Source organism: Rhipicephalus microplus, chromosome 2 (assembly GCF_043290135.1).
Source record: "Rhipicephalus microplus isolate Deutch F79 chromosome 2, USDA_Rmic, whole genome shotgun sequence".
NCBI classification, from domain to species: domain Eukaryota; kingdom Metazoa; phylum Arthropoda; class Arachnida; order Ixodida; family Ixodidae; genus Rhipicephalus; species Rhipicephalus microplus.
This window is the reverse complement of record NC_134701.1, coordinates 251,387,019-251,400,481: the sequence shown is the minus strand read 5'-3', so window position 1 is coordinate 251,400,481 and position 13,463 is coordinate 251,387,019. Positions and strand designations below refer to the sequence as shown.

The 13,463-nt window shown below is 45.5% G+C and overlaps 2 protein-coding genes across 2 annotated transcripts; both read left to right on the top strand.

The window, feature by feature from the left end:
• The first annotated feature begins 326 nt into the window (after positions 1–326).
• On the top strand, positions 327–11,797 carry LOC142794513 (uncharacterized). Its single transcript, XM_075885905.1, has 11 exons — positions 327–366; positions 2,251–2,280; positions 2,453–2,482; positions 2,754–2,775; positions 4,811–4,926; positions 5,924–6,054; positions 7,048–7,306; positions 9,476–9,707; positions 10,755–10,914; positions 11,004–11,131; positions 11,623–11,797. The coding sequence occupies exons 1-11, from the start codon at positions 363–365 to the stop codon at positions 11,795–11,797; spliced, it is 1,287 nt and encodes a 428-aa protein (XP_075742020.1). The 5' UTR covers positions 327–362.
• Positions 11,798–11,836: 39 nt separating this feature from the next.
• LOC142776249 (uncharacterized) lies at positions 11,837–12,857 on the top strand. The gene is made up of 2 exons (XM_075879580.1): positions 11,837–12,297; positions 12,638–12,857. The coding sequence occupies exons 1-2, from the start codon at positions 12,037–12,039 to the stop codon at positions 12,827–12,829; spliced, it is 453 nt and encodes a 150-aa protein (XP_075735695.1). The 5' UTR covers positions 11,837–12,036; the 3' UTR covers positions 12,830–12,857.
• The last annotated feature ends 606 nt before the right edge of the window (positions 12,858–13,463 follow it).

Sequence of the window (13,463 nt, the reverse complement as noted above, 5' to 3'; positions counted from 1 at the left end):
CGGGGCGATTAAAATAAAGCTAGGCATTATATTTAGCTTTGAACATATGACCTCTTTGAACACCTCAAACCACCAGCAGTCACTCAGCAACAAGCTCGTTGGATGGTTAGATGTTTCTCAGACACTTAGAGCAATCCATTATTGAGAATCGGCCGCGAATAGAATGACACTTTTAATTAGAAATTAATTACCTCAATGAAAGAACAAGTGTACAAATAAATAGTTTAAAGCGTAATTCATTTATTTTCTAAGCGAACGAAATTCCAGCAAAAAATATACGTACAACTTTGTCAATAAAGTGAAATAATGAAGAAGAAGATCCCTGCGTCACCGAAGGCACGCCCGCCATAATTGCACACAAAATGGGTAAGTTATACCGCTTAATATTAGCGCATATGAATGTTTTTTTTTTCTCGCATGGCTTGACGCAACGTCGTAAACTCGTCGTAAGATGAGGCCGGGAAGACAATACCTCGCTTGATTTGAATAACCCAGCAGCCCACCATCTATACATTTCACCACTTCCCATTTAGATGCACTCCCGAAGAATATTGTCATGTAGTTGTGACGTTGGAAAAGGCAGCAGTGATCGTGTTCGAGACAAAACTTTTCATTCCGCCGAACTTATTGACAGAAAATGAAAAAGTTAAAGTACGAGCAACACACGGTGGGCACTGGCAGTGGCAAGCTGCATCGAAGACTTCGCAGTTGTGGGTGTTAGCGTTGGAATTGGCACTTGTGTCGTCTTTTTCTCCGTTCCAGTCCCATTTTCACTCTGTTCACTGCAGTACTGCTGGTCACTGCGTTTTTTTTTCTTTCTCACATAAACCTCGACTATGAGTGCTCAAGCTTGTCTGATTCTAAATAACCCGAAAGGGTCCCAGGCACTTGGGCGTGGTTTGCAAAATCAAGAGGCCATACGTGTAACGGACCGGCTACATAAATATATTAGGCAGCAGCGTTTCAATATAATATTGGCGGTAATAGCAATTACCAGAATGTTACAGCGCAGTAGCAAATGACGACGAAAAATTGTAACAAGCACAAACTAGGTTACCTCGAAGGCACTATAAATGCAATAGATATAAATAGTTTATCCTCTCTCGCAGCTTCAAGGTTTTGGGTGTAAAGGCTAACACATCGTAAGCTGCTTGTAGCATCATCAACTCACCCCTTCTTTTTTTAGCACACAATACAATACTCGGCAAAGCATCGTGTTAGTCATACTTGATCCTATATGAAAGCTCATCTCTCTCGAGTTATTTCGATTACTGTGTTCGTATACCGAGTGTACAAAGTCAAGCTCAATCGTTTTTGTAAAGATGAACACTGCGAAGAACGTAAAAATCGCCTTCGCAGCTAATTTATGTAACCAATCTAAGCTAGACAATAATTACCGCTGTCAGCTGCCCCATTAACTAATATTTAATTATGAAATCTTCATTGACTGCCGCAAGCGGGCATTTTTGAACTAAAAAGTTGAAAGCAGTGGTGTTTTTACTCATTTCCACTTGGAAGTATTCATCTGGCACGTCTGTGCTCCGAGATATCCGGCTGCAAAGTTTAATTGCAGTTTTTATGATTACGCGTGCAAGGCGGTGATGGTCGGCGCAATGTTCGTTCTCTATTTGACGAGCAGTCATTGCTTGCTATCGCCAGCTGGTAGTAAAAAAGTAACCATTACCATCTTTGTCTGTGGCTTCCATTCTTTGTCAAATCAAACAACACGAGATACTGCTGCTGCACATCGAGGAAGAGCTTCGCTCCAGTACTGGCAGTCTTGCAGGCGTAATGATACAAACCGCAATTAAACTTTGCAGTGGGGTATTTCGGACCACAGACCTGCTGAAAGGATACTTCCAAGTGTAACTGCGTAGATACACGATCACGTCGAACTTTTCAATACAAATATGATTGCCTGCTGTTGTGATTAAAAAGTTTATTATTTAATATAACTGTATTGGGAGGCCGACAGCGTATAAGTATTGCCTCGTTTTCGTGTTCCCCTGGTGGATACATAACTTATCGGCGAAGTTAATTTTCTCGTAACCTCCCAGCGCGGATTTTCAATAAAACCATAAGGCTTAATTGTGCATTACCCTGTATATAAAACTTGGTATGCTAACGCTATCGCGTATTATAAAGTTTAGAAATGCAATTCCTGTTTATCTTTAAAAATTTAGTTTTAGGAATGCAATTCTTGTTTATGTTCATGTGTACGACTGCACACTTTCTTTTTTTTTTTCGCAGAGGAAGACGACGATTCGTACGACTCGATCGGTAAGTAAAAATAAACAACTTTTACTCATCACAGGAAAACAGCTTAAAATGCGGCCTATATGCTACTGTGAGCAAATTAAATAGGATAATGGCATACTACACTTTGGAATGTCACTCAAGAAAATCTTTCGGTGTGTTACCAATTACAAATATTTTCTTTTAACCTTTACAGAAGAAGACGACGATTCCGACAGCTCCGTAGGTAAACGCTCTCTTTATTGTCCTATTATTACCGTTACCGCACGCATTAAAACTACCGCGAACGTACAGTCATAGCTACATCGTGTATGATTATTACAATCCAATCACTCTGAAAAGAAAAAAAAACCTGCAGCTTCATTTGCTTGCTTCCCTTCTACTCTGCAATTATTTATTTGTTTATCTGTGTTTCCTTTTTGATTGTTTGTTTGTTCGTTTGTTTCACTACTTTTGGGCAATTAAATCTTTATGTTTTTCTTTGTTTTTTTTTTCAGATTTGGTTTCGATACTCAAAGTGTAAGTACTGGACAACAGACATTTCAAAATTGCCATTCATCGTAACGGGTAACCCCGAGCCCCCACACCACATTCCACTTACTTCCATAACATGCCAGACTTCCCCCCCCCCCCCCAAGATAAAAAAAACAGGTGTTTTTATTACGTTGCCACGTACTCTTGCGACTAGAGCACCCGAAACACGAAGGCGTGCTTGGAGAGAACCGTACAGGTGTCCCGAAATTCGTCGCGGGTAACGTTGACAGTCGGAGCTGTATGGTGACAGTAAAGAATACTGCTACTTGGTGCTGCGCGCTCTTAAACAAGGCACGAACACGAGCGTCGTTTCTCATCGGTACGTCGCACGTGAAGTGATACAGCAAAAGAAAGTATAGCATCATCCTTAAACACAATAAGCGCGTAGTTCTACACGTGCAACATAAAGAACAGATGCGACACATGATAGCGCATCTGCAATGACCAGCTGCGGATGACACGTCGCGATGTATACGGTGGCGCAATCACCGCAGTTTTGATGGAACGAACTAGTCTGGGGTTTCAATATGTAAATGAGCATATCTTGACTGCCACGCAAAGAGCTAGAGTCCGCTGTGGTTGCGCGGCATGGAATGTGATGGCAAAAAATGAAGGTTTAGCGGCAAAGGCATGACAGAACACAATAATATATGCCCCATGCTTGATAATTTCACATAACGAAATTGTTTGCCATAAGCTTTGCATGAGCTTGGCCAACACCTCCTAGAACAATTATGCCTAGAACGTGAGCCGCGAATGTGCCGCCCTATCCTCGGATTTTACCCTTCCCCTCCGGTACGGAGGTGAACGCCTGGGGCGGTAGCCCACTGCGAACGCAGCAATGCTCTCACAGTTGCCTCCGAGCACCTGTGATGTCACGTGACAGAGCAATGTCACGTGACAGAGGATGGATGGATGCTATGAGCGTCCCCTTTATTATAAAGTTAGAAGAGCGGTATGGAGGCAAGCGGTCCCACACGGCGGACGGGCGCAACACGTGGTAGGAGGCATGGCCTCTAAGATATTTAGCTGGCAGCAAGCTCTCAATTGAAGAGAGAGCCACGTTCCAGGCATAGTTTTTCAAGGAGGCGTTGGCTTGGCGTGAGTCAGGGGTATACTGACACGAACTTTCCATACGCGAACAGTAAGCCTTAAATATAAATGGGCTAGTATGGTGTCTATCACACTCTCTCAAAAAGAAATTGACTTTTTTTATCTTTGATATGAACCGCGCACGCTGTGACACAGAGTGGTGATGCGGTGTTGATGACGTCAGAGGATAACACGTAGTCACGTGTGTTTTGCGTGTCATCGTATAGATGTGTACCCATTACAAAATAAAGATCAGTTGTGTGTCAGCGCTTGTCGTCATCTGTCTTTCTGTGCATCTGTCAAAAATTTCGGCGCTCTTTTTTTTTTCCTTTACACCATTTACCAACTCGCCCTAGTCTTAAACTTAGCGAACATTTTCTGTTGATTTAAATGTGGAATGAGATGTGAAGCCTCCAAAGCCCATAAAATGTACGTGAAAGCGTGAGTGCACTCTGAAAAAAAAATCAATCACAGTAAGTTTCAAAAAGCTAGTTTCGGTTTTCTGTTGTAACCTGACCATACAGCGCGGTAGGGACTTCCTGGCACGCGCCCGCGCAAGATGCCGTGACGTTTACACGGCCGCTCCACTCCGTGGCTCTGTTAGTAGTCAAATGAAATGTTGTGGCACCCGACGTCATCACGACTAGCCACACTGTAACGTGAAGTCCGCAGAACTGACCCTGTAGCCTGGCGTCACAATAGCGTTGACGCCAGTCGGTGCTTCACGCGGAAGATCTACTTTAATATCAAAACGAAATATCTTATCGCAACGCTTACTGAGCTTCGTCGTTTCCCAGAGCCATTTCTATAAACAGGATATCTGTATGGCAGAGTAAGCTGACCTCCAAAAGATTGTGTCAAGTCGCCTTTTAATCCTGTTGGAAGAACTCCTTCACCTCCTCCTCTATACCTTCCCGTCTTCTCGCAGAAAGACGCCCGAGCAACCGCAGCCAGTCGACAAGACGTGGAGCGCTCTGCTGGTGGGATCCGGAGTGCTGCTGGCCGTGGTCGCAGTCGGGACCCTGTTCTTCCTCACCGCTATGGGTGAGCGCACTCTTGCCACCATAGAGGTTCTTTGCGCCGATGGCAATACAGACGTGTGATATCATTCCAGTGAGGATGTTCGCAATTAAATATGAAGAGTGTACATGAAAAGGGCACCCTTTTGCCCCAAACAGTAGGACCAGCATCTGGCTCACCTTGCGTTTCTTTTTACGAAACGTTTTCACGTTCCTTTCAAGAGTGATGGGTCACTGATAAAGCGCATGCCACTCGTGACCTGGAGGCGCCGGGCGCGCGAGGTCTATTTCGTCGAGACACGCGATTACTGTTGTAGGACAAAAAATAGACCCTGCTAACTCACTTTTATATTTACATGTTTATTATTTGTGTGTAACGTACACTCAGGTGATCGTTTTATAACTCGCTCGTAGTCATATTTCCATTCACATAGCCGACATAGAGCATGACTGGAAACACGTGATGCCCTTCTAGCGCTTGGCTATAGAACGATATTTCGGGAGGAACCGCCACGGTGGTCTTGTGCTTATAGTGCCCGAATGCTAACCCGAAGGTGGCGGGATCGAATCCTGGCCGCGAGGGCCCCATCTCGGTTGAGGCGAAATGCTACAAGACCGCCTACTCAATTTAGGTGCTCGTAAGAGAACCTCAGGTGGTCTAAATTTCCGGATCCTTCCTCTATAAGGCGTCTCTCATAATCATATCTTCATTTTATGACGTCAAACCCCAGATATTATTGAAAAAATTCCGGGAGACTCAAAATACAAGACAGAAAAGGAAAAGAACTTGCCTTAGTTCACTGCCCCCACCCCCATCCCCCCCCAAAAAAATCCACCCTCTAGTGGCGAGGTAGCAAGCGAAATAGTTAACGTAGTGTTGCATCCGTGGGCTTTTGACGCGGGGCTTTTGACTTAGGTACTCGTAACCGTCCGTTCACCAAGAGAAGATTTCACCGTTGTTGTTTTTTTCCAAGCAGACAGAAGACTAAAGGTTCGTCTCCCATTGTTTTCTTGTTTCGCAGGTTTTAAAACCTCGAACTCTCACGGCGTAAAAACCGGTGTTCTTAGGAGCGGCGGTGGCGGTGGTAACGGAGCTCGCCACGGTGCCGGCACCAGTGAGCACAGTGTCAGTGCGACGCAGAGTACGACGAGGGTAAGGCTCGGCTTAACGAGCACTCTATGCCGCGTTATCGTTATACGCAAACCCAGTTTATAATTTTATTCTAACGTGGCCGCATTACAAGTGAGGATAGAAATACGTAATCTGTGTAGGGCCTCCGTTGCTTTCGCGCTCCTAAACACCGGTAAACGTTTAGACGACCTACATGTGTGTTTATTAACGCGAAATCCTTAGACACCTCATCACGCACGAAAAGTGACCATCGGCGTCAAGACGAGTGGTGCGAAAAAAAAATGTAATCACGTGATGACGCCATCCTGTGACGTCCTCGTTATGCCAAATATCGACAGCTTTGTGATGTCACATAACGCCATCACGTGACATCTACGCGTGATATCCTGGAGACAGTGCAAAACCGCGAAACCACACTGAATGCAGAAAGCTTTAGTGAAAGGAGGGATAGGGGAGGGAAGGATCAACAATGCAATAAACTGTGAAGAAACTTATGGCAGTCTTCGCCTTCTAGTCGCCTTAGGCAAACGCATAAGGGAACATTTGAGATTTCCGTGTTTCTGCTATAATAAACAGCTCTCTAGTCAATTTTCTTCTCGTTCACTTTTTTTAATCATACGGTTTTTTTTTGCGCCGTTTGAAAATTCCAAATGAAATGATCAAGTGGACCCTTACTATCATGATTATTCCAATTCACTGTCACTTTAAACGTGTTAATTTGAATTATTTGCGAGTCAATTATTGCTGATCGTTTCCTTCACCAAACAGTACAATGAACTTCTCGCCACCTTACATTTTCGTCGTTGCGTATTAATCTCACTTTCCACTCTGACCGAAAACCTGTCGGATCATATTTATGCCCACTTCTGCTGCCCACTTCTACCTAAAGTGCGCACCCCGTTGTGCAGTGGTGAAAGACACTGACGTTAAAACAAACGATATGAAAAAAAAAACACACAACGTTCGTACGGTACACGTGCAAACAGCGATGACATTTAAATTGGTTGCACGTAGGTCAGGCACGTCAGCGTGGTGCACGTCACCCGCCACACGGGTGCTGGCCAGCTGGGAAACGACAGCAGCGACATCGCGGGCAACGCCAGCGACAGCAGCACGGACTCGACGGATAAAACGAAAGCATGGAGCAAAGCAACGTCAAGTGCCAGTAGTTCAAGAAGTGGCAGGATTACCACTTCGAGCACAGGTGGTGTCCGAACGCACGCTAATGTGACCACCTCCAAGAGGCCATCCTCGGTGCCAACAGCGAGTACGCGTAAGCAGATTTTGCCTGTAAAAGCTATAGATTAGCGTGAAGTGTAGTAAACATTAGAGTTCTTCGAGTGAAGACTTCTCGTACACATAAACAAGAACCGACAATAAAAGCCAAGGAAAGTGCAGGGCATGCTATTTGCAGTAATTAGAGCATAAATGTGAAGACAGTGAAATGGTCGGGACGATAACTTGCCACTTGTTCCTTTCGGCATCTATGAAAGATATGCACGGGCCAGTTTCGAGCAGTAAAAGAAGCTTTGGTTTATTCGGCGCTTGTCTTTAAACGTGATAAGGGAAAGAGTGGTGTTGGAGAGAGTACACAGTGTGCGCGGCGATAAGTGTCGGCGTCTAGTGAAGTTTGACAGGCTTTTATTGTCATATCGATACGTGTCGAATAACGTATCCAATGCTCTGCCCAAGCTCAGTTGTGAGAGCGTCGGACGCGCTGTTCGAAGGTCCCAGGTTCGGTTTCTCCCAGAGGAAAGTCAACTTTTCGTCCGCTTTGCTTTCTTCATATCTATATCTTGACTACGAAGAACTTTTACACTTCCCTTGGCTTTTTTGTTTGTTAGTTCTAGTTAGTGTTTTGCCTAGTAAAAAAACTAGCCTCTAAAATTCCCTTTCCTTCGTTCTCGTGTGCACAGTTTCGTAATAGTACACTGGAGATAAAGAACCCCCGACCGTCGAAATTTCCGGGGCCCTTCACTATACGACGTCTCTCGTAATCATGTGGTGGTTTTGGGACGTTAAACCTCACATATCAATCATTACATTGAACACTCTGCCACAAGGGTTTATGCAAGCTGCAATATATGTCGCTTCAGTCAATATCGGAATGATACGTAGTACATGGATTCGCCCACGCTTCGTTCTGTCGGCTCCGTGCAGCAGGCAGCCACTTTGCCGGAAGATGAAGGTTGTCGAAAGCTAAGCAATCAAACTTCTCTACCTCAATCTTTTTTGGCTGACCGATTGAAATCAGCTGACGAGTTTCACAGCCAGCCATTTTTTATACGAAACAAACATCAAAAGACAATAAACAAAGCTCCAAGTGCGTTCGAAACTTCACGCACGAAGACGGCAGCGCAATCGCTGTACTGCCCATTACTCCGGCGCTGACTAAACAATCGCAGCACCACGATTTTCTCTGGTAAATATCGCAGTAAACCATGCTGGCTGTACGAGCTCGACGCATACTGGTATACGTCATTGAAACGCGAGATGTGTATCGACCCTCTGCGCATGCGCGTTGCTTCTGCGTGCTACCGTCACTACTATGCTCGTGATGCTTTTTTTTTTCTTGAAAACATTCAAGCGCAAGACTTCTTGCCTGTCTGTCCATTTGTGTGTTTGTCCGACCTTTGCGATACCGGGTACTCTAAACGGCACCGGCCGGTTCCCCAAATGGCCGACCCCATCCGCACCGCCCACCAATGTTGCTGAAGGTTCAGCGTTCCTACTTGTGCGATTGTCAATTAAAAAGCGATTATTGCGCACATCTGAGGCACCATAACAACACGTAAATATTCTGTATGTGCGTCTCTTACTAGAGAAGGCATACATAAGTAATTCTAAGGAACGTAGCGTTTATCACGCTGCGCTGACCATGCAACGCTCGCACGAAAAGACAAGTGTTTCCAATGATTTGCTAAGACGACACGGTGGTGGCACCTACCCGTCGCCTTGCGTTCAAGCCGCTCGCTTCGTTTTCCAAGATAACTGCCAGGTAGCGCTCATGTCTCACGTGTGACGTGACTTGATGCGCTCGTTCACCTCCGCTGCACGCTCGAGGCACTCTAATGCAGCGCCTCCAGGATACCATTTACGGATTTCTTGCGCAGAACACCAAATGTTTTGTTCACTCCCTCCACACGCAAGACTATAGTCTTTCGATGACATTTGCAGATTAACATGCAGATACGGGGCCACTTTTTTTTTCTTGCTTTCTTTTTCTTGTGTGGGAAAAGAATGTCACGCACTTTATCAATACGTTTCGGTACCCGCTGCTAGTCAAGTTGTGCAATACAGAACATTGCTTACAGGAACGGTGATGCCTAAGCTATTTACGCCGGATTCGTCGTTTTGTGTCAGATGCACCAATGAGGACAAACTCGACGATTCCTGAAAAACTGAGTTGCAGTTTTCCTTCCGATTCTCACTCACTCTACAGGAAAGCCGATAACCAAGACTCCTCTTGTGTGCGTGTTCGGCAACCGCATCGACTGGAAGATGCACTTTCCCGATGACGGTCTTTGCGACTTCGTGTTCTACGACTCGCTTTACGGGCACCCGGACAACAGGTTCCAGGCCGACGTCTACAACTTCACGGCCGACCTGCGAAGATGGCTGGCCGCCGCAGCGACGTACGACGTCAGCGAGGGCGGCCTCGCCGTGGCGTCCACGTGAGAAGAACGACTTGTCCGCCACGTAACTTAATGTCAGAAAGCAGGGATAAATTTATGGGCTTGTTTGACTTTGTTGGACGCAGCTTTAATGCAAACGATCAGACAAGGAAGTCAAAGAAGGTATAGGGAATGTTGTTTGTAGTCTTTTAACTACATTCTGCTAATTGTGGTACAAATGTGACAGAAGTATAACAAACGAAAAGACAGCTTGTCGCCGGCAGGTATCGAACCTGCAACCTTCGAATAACATTTCCGGCACTCCACCAATTGAGCTACGGCGGAGTTCGTCACCCCGTAAACTTTTTCTCGGGTGTATCTCTCCATTTAAACCGGAGAGTGTTAGTTAACGCCGCTCGTATTCATGACGACGATTGTGAACGCGTTATACCAAGGTTTCAGGTTTGGTCCCAGTCACCCGTGGGTTATTGCGGAGCTATAGAACTAGCGACACTGTTCTGCAAACGGCAAATTCACGAAGTTGTTTTTATTCGTAAGTTCCCTTTGTCGTTGACGGACCATGCTCTGTAATAGCAGGTCTCGTATCACAATTTCATGGGATCTGTTTTTGAGAACAATTCTCGCCTAAAACCTTTTCTAGCAAACGCATGCCCGGGAATGTAAAACCCCGTGTACTTAGATTTGGGTGCACGTTAAAGAGCCCCAGGTGGTCGAAATTTCCGTAGCCAGCGTCTCTCATAATCATATGGTGGTTTTGGGAAGTTAAACCCCACAAATCAATGAATCAATGTATGTAGAACGAAATATGTGCGCGTAAACCTGCAGTACAGTCTCCCTTGGGCTAATGTTTCGAGAGCAGCAGATACAAAAATATATCTTGCGTTGCGCACAAGAAAAAAAACGTACAAAACTAAACAATATACATATATATATAGGATAAATATGTATTTTGTGTGTGTGAGAGACGAACAGTGAAATAATCGTTGTGTGGATACTACTTTCTGCAAATAATTTTTCGAGCATCAAATAATCGTGTGCAGAAATCATCTTTGTTTTTCTCGTTCTTCGTTGTGCACGGTTATTCAGGAGCGTGGATCAAGCGCGCAGAGATGTGTCGTCAGCGAAAGGGAAGGCTACAGTGAAGAAACTGCGTGCTTCTGGCGTCCAGCACTACGGCGTTCTCGACTTCGTCGCTACGAACAAAACAAAGGACCGAGACGTCAAAGCAACGTTCGACCTTTTAAAAGTGCGCATGCAGATTCACCTTCCCTTTTCTACTTCCGGTTCAAACTTAGAACAATAAAAAGTATAGAATGTGTTTACATTTATACGCAGGAGTTGAAGAAATTGCTGATCGGCTACCTCTCTAAAAACGAAAGCTTCGACCATCATCTAGCAGTGGGGATAACATACTTCAAGGATGTCAACCAAGAGATCTACAGAAGCATTGAAAAGGCGATAAGGTGATACATCTTTGAACATCAGATTTTACGAATACTGTCATTTTAGGCACATCGTTCATGTTTTATTGAATTTTTTAATGCACTTTATTCTTCTGTGCTCACACTTCAGTGTATTGACAACATACTTGAGAACTTACTCGGAAATGTTATTGTTCGAACAGGGGAACCCTAATACAAAGGCATGGTCTACGTTCAGTGGGCCCGTTTATCTTGCCTTCCCTGTACCTCATTGATTTCTAGCAAGCGTATTTTTATGTTCGCAATGTTTTCTAAACGGAAACGATCGGGCCCCCTTCTACTTGCGATATCAATCAAAATGTAGTGAGGGACGAACGGTGGCCAATCACAAATGGTGCTCACAAACACGCGAGAAGTTTGCTCTATCATCAGTGCATCGTTCCGAATTGGAACTGTGGCAATTATCGCGTGTTGCGTGCGTTCCCTCGCTGCTGAGAGCAAGCACACTTTTCACGTCGTCATGGCACTCGCAGTGAGGAGGCGATCCCGCTGCTCATCCTGCGTACGCATCTCGGCAGCAGAGACGACGTGGGCAGCAAACACTGCCGCATTACGGGATCGACGGTATGGGGCAAACCTGACGCCGAACAGCAGCCTAGCATGGTGAGTCTAGCAGTGTGTGTGGGGGGGGGGGGGGGGGCGCAATAAAAACGATCAGCTCACAAAAAAGCTCTCGGTCAAGAAAGAAAGAAAGAACGAAAGAAAGAAAGAAAGAAAGAAAGAAAGAAAGAAAGAAAGAAAGAAAGAAAGAAAGAAAGAAAGAAAGAAAGAAAGAAAGAAAGAAAGAAAGAAAGAAAGAAAGAAAGAAAGAAAGAAAGAAAGAAAGAAAGAAAGAAAGAAAGAAAAGTTGTAAAGGGCGTGCGACTGTTTCGCTTATTCCTGCGGCCATGCCTGTTGCCCACTCGTTACCGCGATCGGGTACTCACGACTTGCACTCTTTGCTCTTGCAGGAGATTGCGCTCGGCTACGTGCTTCAACGAGGGTCTTCCCTCAGAGAATCCACGCGAGTTTTGCTGTCGATGTCGCTGGCCGGTCGGTGGTACGCTTCTCTCGCGGGAGGCAAGAACAAGAGTGCCTACGCGGTCGGTGCCAAGTGCAAGCCCTTCGAGTTCGCCAGCGGCGTAAACGAACTCGACTCACGCGTAACCGTAAGGCCAAGACGAATACGATTATCCAACCGTAAATGCTGGCGTGCGACTAGTGCAACTACGTTCCCAAGTATAAGATAGCGTAACTGTACTCTGTTTATAGTATGGTTACGACTGCGGAGAAGCTAGTAGCGTTTCCGTTATGATGTCCGCTTCACGCTGCTAACGAGTGTTACAGCACGTCATCAAGGTTTCGTTTGCCTTTGAATACGTCACAAAGAAAACCTTCATTAGTTTAAACAGATGTGCGCACCAGCTGATTATGGGAGACTATACGCTGTCCCGGCAGCCTTATGAATATACAGTGAGGAATGTTTAGGCTGTTTGTTTCCTTTTTCAGGCGTGCACTGAGCAGCACTATGTGGGCCACGTGACAAGAGACGAGCAGCGCGAGGTGATGAGCACGTATGATGAGAACACCGGACTGGCGTTTGTGTTCGACAGCGAGCAGACGCTGTATGCCAAGGCGAGTGGTCGTCACATTGTTCGCGTTTCTCGCGCTGACGTCGAGGTTTTGCTGGTACATTCATGAGGTGCGCGTCCACGTACACCTGCTACCATGTGATTCTTTGCACTTTCGTAATATTTCCGGGTCGCTGCTCCGCTCTTGTTTAGAAAAGTGGTCTTAATGATCACGATAATACGTTCTCCACAAGCTATGTTTTTATTTGCATCTTTCGCTACTTGACTACTAAGTTACTTCACTGCATAATTTCACATCTGCTTCACTGCTCAACTACAAGCCGCTTAATTGCTTTACTGCTTAGTTTCACTGCCTTGCTTACAGCCCTGCTCCATAGCAGTGGTTTACGGCGCTGTTACACACCACTTCTCTACTGCAATGTTTTACAACACAGTGCCTCGACACCGCACAACTGTAGTTCAATAAAGTTAGTGCTCATTTTGCACGGCTCGTTCCCACCTGCGACTACCAACCAGTTGCAAATGGTCTCAAATGGCCGCCTCGGTCAAAAGGTGACACGTTTGATTCAATCTCTCACTGCCAGAGCGTTCAGTCGCACGACTGTAGTCTCAGACGTCTGAACCAAATAGGTACGCAGAGACAGTGTAGTACTTCATTTTACGGAACAATACGATGCAGGCTGACTTAGATTTGTGTATTGGTGGGTATAAGCCGCACACATGTGTGAACACCGGGTGCCTTG